We start from the raw sequence: 13,185 nt of genomic DNA on the forward strand, positions 1-13,185 counted from the left end.
AGATTCTGTGACACTCAAGATTTTTTTTTTTTAATTCATATAAAAACTTCCAGGAAAAGTTACAGATTTTTCATACCTGCATACACATGTTTTGAAGATGTAGTTGAATGCATCTTTGTTTCATTTTTCCCCACCCCTTTCTGAAATATTTAAAATTATGGTGGAATGTTATCTCCAGTCAGATCCAAAGGCTGTGGTTGGAAGCTTTGGAGGTATAACAAGAAGTGCTGGTTTTAATAACAGAACAAAAAAACTCACCTATGTTTCTTCAAGACATTAAACAAAAGCAAATAACTCTTGCATATTGTTTACCTTTATCTACTCAAATTTCAAACTCTTCTTCTGCTAGTGTATGTAGAAAAAAGAGTAGAAAATTAGAAGCTTATTATGAATGATATTGTTCACTGTGCTTTTCATCCTTAAAAATTTATCTTAAAAAATAACATGGAATAAAAAACAGATGGCTGTGAATGCAGTGATACAGATATTTCTCCTTGAGAAGGAACACTGTATGGTTTACACAGTTTTTTGCTGTAGAGCATGACTGAAATGTGAAGAAATACAAGGTGGTATGCCCTGTTCCCTTGGAGCTGGAATGAGGCTGGGTATTTTCACACATGCAATGTGCATTCAACACACAATAGATCCATGCTGTAATACATTACACAGAAAACCTTGATACTGGGCCACAGGGAAATGTTCCCTGCATTGGAGATTCCTTAAACACACAGAGTGTATTGCCTCCATTCACTTCTTCTGCCATGTCCATTACTTGGATGCTTTGTCAGGTTTCCCTGTCACAGAGCATGACCATCATCATTTTTGTACTTGCGTGTTGTGGATGATCACACACATTTGACTGAGTTGCATTATCACACTTCCAGCTCTTTGGAGTCCCAGACTTGTTCACAGAAAAACAATCTTCTGTTATTCAGATTAAAATTATTTTGTAGATTCTGCTATGTAGAACTGTATTCTTGGAAAGAACATGGGTTTTGTAAAATTATAAGTCTAAATAATGTATCTGGAAATTCTAGTAGATGGCAAATCCTTGTGAATACTTTGCATTTGCATTGTTTTGCATTATCTGCTTTCAGGGCTAGTAAAAGTTTGGGTTGATCAACTTTAACTACAGTTCTCTCACTGGTAATGTTTTAACTTATAGTTGATATACAGGGAAAGAATTAATCAAAATTTTATGCTTTTATCTCCTGGTCTTTCAGGCTGTTGGGTCACATTTTGGTCACATGTGCCTGTGTTGTGGGAAAGAAGTGGAAAAAAGTTAAATCCCCACTAATACTGGTGGAATCAAAATAACTTTTGTACTCTCACGTTGGACAGTTAATTTATTCTGAGTATGTCTCCAAAAGTAAGAATTTGGAACTCTTTATACTCTAAATAGTGTCAAAGTAATTGCCTGGTTTTTTCAGAGCCTTTTTTCCCCCTTTACAAATATAAATGTGTATTTTCCATACTTCGGTGAGGAAGCATGGGAGAGATTATTCTAAAAATATTTGCACAGGTTTAACTGACAGTAGCTTTCAAAAAACATTTGAGGGGTGCTTCCATATTTTTTCATAAACCCCTTTTTCTGCTGAGTCAAGAAAGCAGTGAGGTCGTGGTGGGTGCATGAGAGCTGACCTGAATGTTAATAGACCAGGCTGCATGCTGTGGTGTTATCTTAAATGAAAGCACCTGTAGCTAGGCAGGATGGTTTTCCCTGTTTTTATTTTTGCAACAAACATGCGACAATACATCTTCCTTAATACAAAAATTGTGCAGAGTCTTTTCTGAAAATGTACCCTTGCATTAGCACTCCCTGTGTGTTTGCTGCCACAGTAGTCCCTGGCTACACAGCCTCATTGAAAAGACACGGTGCTTTCCTAGCTTCTTGTAAAGGGTGAAAGCTCAGCTCTTCTCTCAGCATTGAAATAACATTTGTTTTTCCAAAAGTGAAGTTACTGTAAGAGTACTACATGGCTATCTCAGTTCTCAAGTGTTCCTTGAAGTTCTGAATTTACTCTTTGGGACGGAAGCCCTCATTTTGCCTTGCCTTTGGACAGTGCTTATCCTCCTGCCAGCTATAATCTGGCTCCTGTTTCAGCCTAGTCCAAGCCATTTTACACATAAGTTGGAAAATCAGCTCTCAGTTACGTCATTCCAGTCCTTCAGTACTCTGTGCTGCCTATTGCTGTGTGCATTAATTGTGGAATGTCTGAAAACAGTTCTAGAACTGAGGAACTGAGCATGCTCAGTTCAGGAATAATATGGCATGTTTTATTTTCTTTTATAAAATGTAACACTTGTGCTTTGTTTATGAGGTAATGTACAAATAGGGACAAGCATTGCAAGGTGTGAGGAAAACAAGAATCCCTCTAGTTTTGTAGAAATGCAGCTGTGGTCCAAAGGAAGTTTTTCTACCACCTGCAAGGGCAAGTGCCCTGAAAAGATTTTGCTATTCTATCTCTAGCTTTGGGAGAGCTAAGCAGAGAGGGAAGCAGACTATACAGCCCAGGACTATACATGCTAAAAGATTCCCTGCAGGACTGTGTGAAGGTGGTGTTGGTCTGCATGAAGCACCTCTGGGATGCCTGGATTCTCAAACATATTGGGTGCACCAGGGTTTAGTGACTAGTACGAGTTAGACATTACTTGTAGTGGCTGTTGGAAGGGAAGAGATGCAAAAATCACCTGCCAGGGAACATGAATATGGGAAGGATCTCTCAAACTTGCCTGGAAGTTGGACACCAATTACTGCTGTCAAAAGAATGTCTGCAAGACTCTTAAAATAAACAGCTGTTGCTCCTTTATTCTGTTGCATGAGGTCAGACTGTCTGTGTAGCCTGATTTGATTTGCTCTTGAAAACACAGCCAGAAGAGGCAGTAGCTTTGGTGATAATTGTTTTGCAGATAGTATAATAACTTCTCACCTAGGTGGTGAGACCATATGCTGCATCTTAGTAAGCATGAGGTTTAATTCCCTGTTCCTGTGATTATGGAAGAAGAAGGTGCTAAACTACTCCTTCCTTTGTGAATTTAACAGGGTATGGAATGGACAATGTGAGAGGAAGGAAGAGAGAAACTGTTATTCTTGGCCAGTAAGGACAAATCTTAGGCTTTGATTCTTCTCCAGGCATGACGTGGGCATTAGAGGTCTAAGGAAACAGAGCATACAGTGAAGTAGGGGTCTTGGAAACAGGCTGTGTATCTGTCCTAGGTTGTTTGTTTGTTTCATACCAAGTACAAAGTGAACATGAACTAATTAGAAAATAATAGCAAATAATAAGGTAAACAAAACAATTCAGAAGACTGATGTAGATTTCAAGCTAAAAAACACCTGAACAACCTTTCCCTAAAAAAACAACAAAAGACTCTCCAAAAAAAACCAAAAAAAAAACCCAAAAAACCAAAAAAACCAAAAACCAAAACCAACCAAATAAAAAAGCTAAAGTTGAAGATGAAAAACTAAGAGCCTGCCTTCTGGCTTGAAAGGTAAAAGGAAAGGAGCAGCATCCTGAGTGCGGTCAGCAACATCACAGTTCAGAAACACGTTGCATCTGATTTGACACAGATGTTTCTCTGTGTATGGGATCCATTCTGAGCTAGGGTTTACAGTCTTTACCTTCTTCCTCAAATAATTGTATTTTCAAATTCTGGTAAATGCATTGCGTTACACAGATGGAGATGATTTTTTTCTTCCTTGAAACATCTTGTCCTTGAACTTGCATACTTCTGCCCTGCCAATATTCATGGTCCTACAGAGTTCTCATCTATACAACATCTGCAGGTGCTCCTACCACGTCTCACCACCTGAGGTGCTGAAGCTTGGAGTACTGTTCAGGCAGATGTGCTGCAGGAAATAAATTTGCAAGGATTGTGTTACAGTCAATTCAGATTCTACTGACTGCACCATTCCTGTGTTAATTACTTGTTCAGTACTATGTCTTTTCCTCTTGATATCAAGCACTTCTCCTCTAAAATCCTAGTTATATAAATAAAAAGATAAATGTAGTTTTGTGGATATTCTAGGAGAAAATAATATGTAATACACAGCCAGTCCTGAAAACTGAGTTTATGTAGTAAGTGTAGGGCATCTACATTGGGTTCCTGCAAATGATTTTGCTGTTGCTCTTTGCTTCTATGATTAGCCTAGAAGCCATTATACCTGCTGGAGTAATTTCATTGTCTTTGTATTGTATTAATTTTGTATTAATTGTATTGATTTTAGAGCTAAGTATTTATTAACTAATTTAGAACTATTTATTAACTAATTAATACTAACCTGTATTCATTTTAGATCGAAGATGATGTTACCACAGCAGCTTTTTAAAGTTAATTTTCAAAACTGCTTTTCATGGTGCTCCATTTTTATCTGGAGTGGATTCCAAACTAATACATTACTTAGGTTTGATGCTAGCTCAGTTTTCAGTATGTGCTTTAGACATATATGTCTTTTCCAATATTACATCTATTTCCCCATACTGTTATCTGATAATGAGAAGATCTGGAAGCTTTCCTACCCTGGATTAAATAACATTACATCAGACCACTTTCCTTGCTCCTCTGGAACAAGGCAGCTTTTACTGACTCAAGTGCCATGCTTACAGGCTCCTACCAAAAGCTGGGACTTGTTTTTGGACGCTGGCTGCTTCCTATCCATGCAGTGCTGGATACAACATTGCTCAATCATCAAAACAATTCAGCAGTTCCCCCAGATGTCCTTACAGTGCAGCAGAGGGGAAGCCAGTTGCTGAATTAGGAAACCTGAATTGAGTTGACCCTACCAAAAATACTTCAGCAAATAGCTTCTTTCCATTTTAGTAATGGAACACTTACTAAATGGAACACTTACTAAAAATGAAGTTAGGACTGTACTTAATTGCTTTGAAACCAACTCCATGCCAGTAGTTAATTGAAAAAATACTTTGCTTGATGCTGTACCCTCAGTGTGTGCCCTCAGCACCTCTTTGGTGTTGGCTGAAACACTGGCACTGATTCTTACTTCAGGAAGTCTCCCAGGTGAGGAGGGCACATGCTTTGCTTCACTCCTGCAAGATCTGGGCTAGGTATCTTCCATACATAAGGTAGGAGAGCTGAAATGTAGCCAGCAGTACTCAGCATGCAGGACTGACCTTTTCAGCCCCAATCCTATCTGTAATCCTAAATTACAGCAGGACTGCCAAGAAACTCATTCCCTACGAGCCTCTTTCAGCAAACCAGAAGCTGCAGCCCTGGGCCACCTTCTCTCCTTTCAGGTGTGACGCAAAGAGCCTGTGGGGCCTGAGCCACTTCTTCCCACCGAGGCTCCTGCGTCACCTCGGGGTGGTTTGGAGAGCAGGTGCTGTTTATTACGCATTTATATCTATGCATGGAGACGACTCCCAAAACTTGGGTCATGGGATGCAGCAAGGCTTTGGGAACTCCAAGGAGGCTTCCGTGCGGGCCAAGCAGTGTGCGAGAGTGCCTGGTCCTATCTCCCTCCCTCAGGCTCGCCTTAACAGCGAGCACTCCGGCCGGCCGCCGGCGGGCAGGTGGCTCTGGGGCAGCAGGTGAGGGGCAGAGGCCATGGCCTGCCGGCGGGGTTCGTGTGCGTGCGGCAGGCCCCGCTCCGCACGCCGCGGTCATTGCCAAGCTGCCCGCGGGCCGCGGCCTTTGAAGCGCAGCCCCCGCCCGAGGGCCGGGCGCTGCCGGGGCGGTCGCTCGGGAGCGCGGGCCGGAGCGGGGCTGACCGGGGGCACCGGGGGGAGGGCGGATGGAGGCGTCGCCCGGCCCGGCCCGGCCCGGGTCTCTCTGTTTCCCCGTAAATAAAGCGTGGGGCCGCGGGCGGCCGTATAAACGCGGCTGCGGCGGGGCCGGCTCGCCCTGCCCCAGGCCGGGGAGCGGGCACGGGCAGAGCCGTCGGAGCCGCGGTTCAGGACGCGGACAGCGCTGTGGGGCCGGCAGGGGGGGCCGCGCTCGCCGCCCGCCGGCTCAGGCGGGGCCATGGCCGCTGGCGGGCGGGCGAGCGAGCCGCCGGCCGAGCTCAGCCACTACGTGGTGGCGCGGCCCATCTACAGCGAGCCCGGCTTCCAGGAGGAGAACGAGCGGCGGCCGCCGCTGCCGCCCACGCTCCGCGAGCGGGCGCAGGCGGCCTGCAGGTGGGTCCGAGCGGCGGGAGCGAGCCGGGGGAGCCGAGGGCGCGCCGTCCCGCTGCCCCCAAACCCACCCGCGCAGGGATGGAGTGCCCCGCACGCCGCACGGCCAGCGGACACAGCCCCGCTCCTTCAGGGAGCGCGCTCTTGACACCAGAACGCGCCCCGTCCCTGTCTGGAAGGCAGGGCTGTGACAGCCGCTGCCCCTTACATTCAGACGTGCATCAGCTCTCTGACACTTTGGGGTTCTTGGGGCGCTGCAGTTGCAGCTCCTTGGGGTGTGTTCATCGCTTGTTTTCTCGCAGATGTTCGCGGAAAAGGGCCTTTCAGATTGCCAAGTCCTTTCTGCCCATCCTGGAGTGGCTGCCCAACTACCGGGTGAAAGAGTGGCTGATCAGCGACATCATCTCGGGGCTCAGCACCGGCCTCGTTGCCACCCTGCAAGGTAAAGCCAGGCACGCCCGGCTCCGCTCCCCACGACGTCCCTACAAGGGAGCCGGCTGAGCACCGGGACCTTATGCAGATGGAATTACAAATCTGAGGCTTGTTATTTAATACTAGATATTAGGTATTATTTCGCAGTAAATAATTTATGGTCTTAATTTATTCCTTTTTGCTTTCCTTGGCTAGAAGATTTAAATTCCCCGAGATGTGCTGTAAGGATGTATTTAACTTTTCTTCCAGGCATTTTACTCAAAGAGTATTTATTTTGATATTTAAAATTTTAATTACATTGCGATAAATCAGATAGGTTGTGTGGTCTTATTTCTCTTTCTTGGTTGTCTAAGCCTACAGTTCTTCTGCAACTGCCTACAAAAATCTAGTTATTTCCCTAAAATAATTCAACCCTGATATCTACTCCTCTTTAAAATTCATCTCATAAGGTTGTTCAGGTCTCTGCAGAAGACAGCCCTCAAGGACGTGGTGATGTATTCACATTTTTCTAAAAATTGAACTTGATGGATATTTAGAGTACATGGCTTGCAATATTAAGTTTTCCTTATTTCCTTATTCCATTTGTTAGTAAAGCTTTCGGTAGATGAACAAATAGGAAAGTGTCAGAAATAAGCAGAAATTAGTTCAAATCAGCTACTTAAGGAAGACTCAGAGAGCAGAACCATCCTGCCTGAGGCAGCATCCGTCTAAGACAAGACTGACTATAACCCTGATACGTCCAGTAATTTAATCTCGGTAGAGTTCTTACGCTATTTTCACAGTTTTTTCGGGAGTGCAGCAGGCAAAACTAGCTGTGTCAACCCCACACTTTCCCTCAATGGAAATTAAGTGTTTGCGGAAGGGGACGAAGATTTACATTGGGAACAAAGAACGCAGTTTACGCATTCCCGATTAGACACAAGTATTCTCTCCTGTCTGTTCCCTTGGAGCATGCTAGGAAGGCAGAGACTGGCAGAAAAAAAGCATTACAAACTTCTGCCCCAGGCAGGGGGTGACCTGAGAAATAAAGAGAGTGATTCTTTCCCAAAGAAAGTGTCAGAGCTGGAAGATCTTTGCTGAAGGTAATGGCACAGTTACAGGATCCCTGTGCCATTTTAAAATGAACTGGGCTAGACAGATTTCATATTACTTATAACAGCTATTGTGCTCATACTATAACTTCCTTATTTTTTTTCAGTGCCCTGATTTAATCTTAATTAGAATCTATTTGTAAAACAAATTTTTAAATATACTGTCTGGTCTCCCACCTATACATTAAAAAAAAAAAGTAGAAAAAAAATGGAAAAAACCCAAATTAATGCAAATCTACGCTTAGCTATAATTAAAAAAGTCTGAAATTTTAGAACATGAATTACAGAAAAAATTGGCCAAAATATTTTCTGAAAAATGTTGGGATCTTGAGGTTCCTGAAGTCCCTAATTCCCAGCAACTAAGTGTGTTGCTTGCAGTCCTTCAGTCAGTCACAGTAATATGAGCAGGACTTCAGGACTTGTCATACTCTGACAGGTTTTGGAGAGTCTTGAAGGAGAACTGGCTAACTGGGATATGATTTTGAAGACAGTTTTGTTTTGTTTTTTTTTTTATTGCTTGCTGCATTTCACAGCTTGCACAGGTATGCAAAGGAAAAAGAACTAAGACTCTCAAATTTATGTGATTTACTATTGGTAGATTAGTATTTACTGGGAAAAGTAGTGGCCCTATTTTCACAAGAGCTGAAGATACTGAAACGGATTTGTTGTGCAATAACTCAGAGACTTGTGCTTGAAGTTTCGGTCTGAAACCAGAACCTTCACATATCCTCCTTTTCTCTCAAGAAGCACACACTCTTGCAGCAGTGTTATCCACTTAGGTTTCTATCTCAGCCTGTGTCTGGGGCTCCCTATGCAAACATGGGAACATCTTTCAGTACTCAGCTACCAGCACAGGATACACACTCAATTACAGTCATTGATACTCACTCGCCTGTGTGCCTGCAACTGACTTACAAGACAAAACATATACTAAATTGCATCTGGACCACAGCAGTAAATCTTTCTGAAAGTCTAATCTAGAAAAGATAGTTGATTGCTGAGAGATTTTAAGTATGATATTTTTGATGATCTATCATTTCAGGTTTGGCATATGCATTGCTGGTTGCAGTCCCTGTTGGATTTGGTCTCTATTCTGCTTTTTTCCCCATCCTGACATACTTTTTCCTGGGAACATCAAGGCACATCTCAGTTGGTAACTGCATGTGTTCAAGTTACAGTGAATTATCTATTTCAGTGTTAATCCTTACTGCAGACATTCATATTTCATACAATATAACTACTTTCTAAAACAAATTGGCTATGGTGAATATTAATATTGGTGGATCTTGGGAAATTAAGGCTTATTTCTTCTTTATACAGGCAATTGTGCATAATAGCTAACTTTAGGTATGCAACTGCTTTTTGCTTGAATTTGTGCTGAAGTTTAAATCTTGTCTTTGGCTACACTCTATGCAAGAAATTACCAGATCAAGGCCTCAGTAGGCAGTACGAATGACAACCATTTTGTCTGTCAGCTAAAGCTCAAGATGGCTAAAACAGAGCTCTTTTAGTCTTCTCTACCAGCCTTGTGTGCTGCATCCTTTTTTCATTACTGTGGACAGTATCTTCTTCTTGCCTGCTGTGGAGATCCAGAACTTGTGTATCCACTCCAGCCTCACTGTAGGTCCTCACATCAAGGCTATGGGTAAACTTTGTTGACTTTTGCTTAATACTTTCTTTAGAATATGAGGTTTGTTTCCTGTCAGTTCTCACATTTAAAATTCTTCTTACAGCTTGAACACTGAAGTGCCTTTTTCTTCATTCCAGCAAAATCTAGTCTTTTCTTGTTCCTATCTACCAAGAACACTGTGTTCTCCTGTCATAGCTTTGGCATGACACTGTACTTTTTCATCAGCTTTCTTCTCTGCTGCATCAAAAGTCTTTGTATGTTTTCTCAACTTTTGTTAGCCTCTTCCAACCCTACCAAGCAGCTCACATTTGCTATCCAGATCTGACTTGTTTTGTCAACTTATGGTGGCATTCCTTCTTTCCAGATTATCAAACACTCCTTTTTTCTGCTTTTCCCAATGCTCTTATTCATGAAGTGTCCTTTAAGGTATCTGTAAAATTAACTTAACCTTCTTTAAGACATGTTGTGACATTTTCCTTTTCTGCATAATTTTAGTAAATAACTGCATCAAATATGATTACTTTTAGATTGTGTTTTGCTGACACAACGATCGCTTTCTCTGTATGTTTCCCAAAGTATAGTTTCAGTCATCTTTAGCTAATGTCATCTTTAGCTATTGCACGATACTGCCAAAAGATGTGATTCTACCCACTGGATCATGTTCCTGCCACAACTGTGGTGTTGGGAGCCCTGGTCATGTGGCATGCTGGATCAGCTGAAAACTAGCCATGACAAAAAAAACCAAAAAACCAACCAACCAAAAAAACACAGGCAAACAAAGAAACCCTAAAACTTAAAGAAAGAAATGTTGCTTTCACCTGGCTTGGTGATCTGTATTGTCTGGATATGATGCTGATACAAGGGAGATGGTTGGAGCATGTTGAACCTGTTGCCCCTTTAGGCCTTGGTACAGCCCTAAACTGGTTCAAGCAAAGCATGAAACTGCACTTGTATCTGCATGTACAACATAAGTTATTCAAAGAAGGAGCAGTATTTAAAGAAGGTGCAGTGTTTTTGTCTCCTGTATGCAGTGCCTCTGTCTCTTGGCCCCCTAATACCACCAATGTACCCCAATTACAATTACATGGTTTTTCTGATCTAGAGTTTCTTGTCTAGTCTGATAAATTTTTTTTGGTTTTTCAATGTTTGTTGAACTTCAGTGTGTTCTGTTTGTCATTACAGGTCCGTTCCCAGTAGTCAGTTTGATGGTGGGATCTGTTGTATTGAGCATGGCCCCAGATGAGAATTTTCTCATAGAAGGCAGCAATGCTACAGGGACTAATGTCACAGGGGCACTGATAGACACGGAATCCAGAGATGCCCAGAGAGTGCTGATTGCAAGTACTCTCACATTCCTGGTTGGAATTTTACAGGTAAAATAGTTGACTTGAAGACACAAGGTTGACACTGCTTTAATGTTAATGGCAGAAAAATGCCTACTATGGCAGTCAGACATTTTCCTGTGGTAAAACACAAAAATGAAGGAAAGTTATCACAAACTTTTCAGAGATTCTTGTCCTGTGTAGAGTCTCTGCCAGCATGATTGGGAGCACAGAGAGCAGAATAGCCCTGCCATTGCAGACCAGAAGACCTGCATGAAACTGCGTACTTAGAAATTAAATAATTAGTAATTAAGGAGCTTCTCTCACACATTTCTTCAGGTCTCCTTTATTTCATTGGATGGACAATACTAAGCTACACTAAGCTGAAATGGGGGAAATATGGTCCTAAGACTGCATCTACAAAGAGAGAAAACAAAGCATAAGAAATCTCCAAATAAAAGTGTACCTTTTTGTTATTTAGCAAGCTGATATTCTTCATGATTTTTCCAGGTTATATTTGGAGTTCTCCAGATTGGTTTCATTGTGAGGTACCTTGCAGATCCATTAGTTGGGGGATTCACAACAGCAGCTGCTTTTCAAGTGCTTGTGTCACAACTGAAAATAGTTCTGAATGTTTCAACTAAAAATTATAATGGTGTCCTTTCCATAATATATGTAAGTATGCCCTTCTAATCTGCTTTGGTTTTATGGCAGGTATTTTTATATAATTGCTTATCTTCTGCTTCCATTTCACACAGGGATGGTTCATATATATGGTGGTAAGTATAGGGCATTCCTTTAGTTCTCACTTTCATGGAGGTCTGCAGCTGTTCATTTTTAGCTATGGGGTTCTAAATAGCTGGGGTTCCCAAAAATGGCCATCTTGAAGTCTTTTTCAGACAGAGCACTTTTTCCCATGAAGTTTAAATGCCAAGCAAAACACTTTAACACTTCCTGTCCCATCCCTTGCTTTCTCATTTACTGTGAAGGACATTTGATCATTTATTAACCATGTCAGGTCATCTCTCAAGCTGGCCACTCCCAAGGCTCTTTACACTTAAACCAGCAGGTCATTCTGGTAAAGGGCACAGTTCTCCATTTCACACTGGAGCCATGCTTGTGAATTCCTAAAGGATACAGATTCCCACCCTTTGGCGGGTACCTACTAGTTAGCAAATGAGGCTGACTGTTACAGTTACAACTCCATTTGTTGATTTTATAGAAAATGCATTACAGAAATACTGAATTCCTAAAGGTCTTGTACTGCAGAATAGTATCCTTTCCCAGAAAATTGTTCAGAGTTGTGTCACTGACTTCAGCATGAAACTATCCAGGTTCACAGTATTTTAGATGTTCTGTAGCACTTCATATTAGAATAGCTGATTTCTAAAACAGGCTGTTCTAGGGGGAAAAATGTATCTGGAGATTTTACATGCCAGTTCTGGCAACCAGACTAGGAAAAATACAGCAAACATCTAGGTTAACAATAATAGGATGAATATAACTATAAACAGCAAGGAGAACAGTTTAAAAAGAGATCTCATGGACTATTTGTGTGGGTAAAAATTATTATCTCATGGGCCTTTTCAGAACTAATGAAAACTCTTCCCCTGAGAACAAGGAAAGTTAGATGAGACAAAGTACTTACTGTATAATAGACCTTACAGCAGACCTGGTAGAATGATGGACTTATTAATCCAGATTTTTTTTTTCATCTGTTTATTCAATGAATGATATTTAGTATAAAACACTTTTTGAAAAGACTGTGTGGTTCTTCCAGCTCCAGCAAGGCTGAGTGGGATGCTGACTTTTTAGGTTAAAGTTCAAAGCTTCTGTGTTCTTGCAGGTGAGCCAGGTCAATGTGTTTGCAGGTGCACGTAGACCAAAGAAATTGTTATTTCTGGTCTGCTCAACCAGTGATTTGCTGTGTTTGCTTCAGCAAGTTTTGGACTTGCTTCAGTAGTGTTTAACAAACTGCAGCACCAAGCATCCAACATTAGCAGAATCTGCAACCAAAGTTAGGAAGTTACTGTGAAGTGAAGCAGTGCAAGAGGGGCTCAGCCATTCTTATGGGATCCGTGGTAAACAGCAGAATGGGCAAGAAATGGCTTCACTCAACCAAGGGAGGGCGTCTGATTCAGTGTTTCAGGAAGGCTTCTTCAGCTTAGAACATAGCCAATTAAGCACTTAGATGTTGTATTTCCAAACCAGAGTCTGTTCAGAAGGGTGGGAGTGCTGCTGCAGCAAACCTCCTCTTGTGTTTGAACCAAAAGCTCATTACTGGGGGAGCTAACCAGGATGCAAGTCTGTTTCTAACCCCTTTTCTACCAGATCGTTCTGCTACAGCTACTTCACTATGCACGGGGTAATTACATTTTCTTGGAGACAGGAGGCAAGTGAGAACTACCCCGATGCTTAGGAGGAGGACAGAGGAATATTTGTGATTTTTCTGTAATCATCCCTTCATGTTTTCACTGTACAATAACTTTTAATAAACAATAGGATCAAGCAAGGGCACAGGAAGGGTAGAGGAGGGAGCTGCCTATTGCAGCCCAGTGAGTGCTCCAGACTGGAGC

General features: G+C 42.1%; 1 protein-coding gene and 1 long non-coding RNA gene across 7 annotated transcripts in view; one reads left to right on the plus strand and one right to left on the minus strand.

The window, feature by feature from the left end:
• Window positions 1-80: 80 nt before the first annotated feature.
• Window positions 81-5,510, minus strand: LOC135301718 (uncharacterized). Its single transcript, XR_010363452.1, has 2 exons — window positions 4,521-5,510; window positions 81-3,850 (listed from the first exon to the last, which is right to left on the minus strand). It is a non-coding gene; the product is annotated as an uncharacterized LOC135301718 (long non-coding RNA).
• Window positions 5,399-13,185, plus strand: part of SLC26A4 (solute carrier family 26 member 4) — a 24,531-nt gene continuing 16,744 nt past the window's right edge. For 3 of the 6 annotated variants that reach the window (XR_010363448.1, XR_010363449.1, XM_064422025.1), the window contains exons 1-4: window positions 6,201-6,576; window positions 8,700-8,810; window positions 10,470-10,660; window positions 11,120-11,284. Coding sequence is in view for 4 of the 6 variants with exons in the window: in XM_064422025.1 (XP_064278095.1) it covers window positions 6,216-6,576; window positions 8,700-8,810; window positions 10,470-10,660; window positions 11,120-11,284 (828 nt within the window). In the remaining 2 variants the exon portion in view is untranslated. Of the gene's footprint in view, window positions 5,550-5,763; window positions 6,138-6,200; window positions 6,577-8,699; window positions 8,811-10,469; window positions 10,661-11,119; window positions 11,285-13,185 lie in introns of those variants that run through there. The other 3 variants (XM_064422027.1, XM_064422026.1, XM_064422028.1) reach the window with 3 other exon arrangements.

Source organism: Passer domesticus, chromosome 5 (assembly GCF_036417665.1).
Source record: "Passer domesticus isolate bPasDom1 chromosome 5, bPasDom1.hap1, whole genome shotgun sequence".
NCBI lineage: Eukaryota > Metazoa > Chordata > Aves > Passeriformes > Passeridae > Passer > Passer domesticus.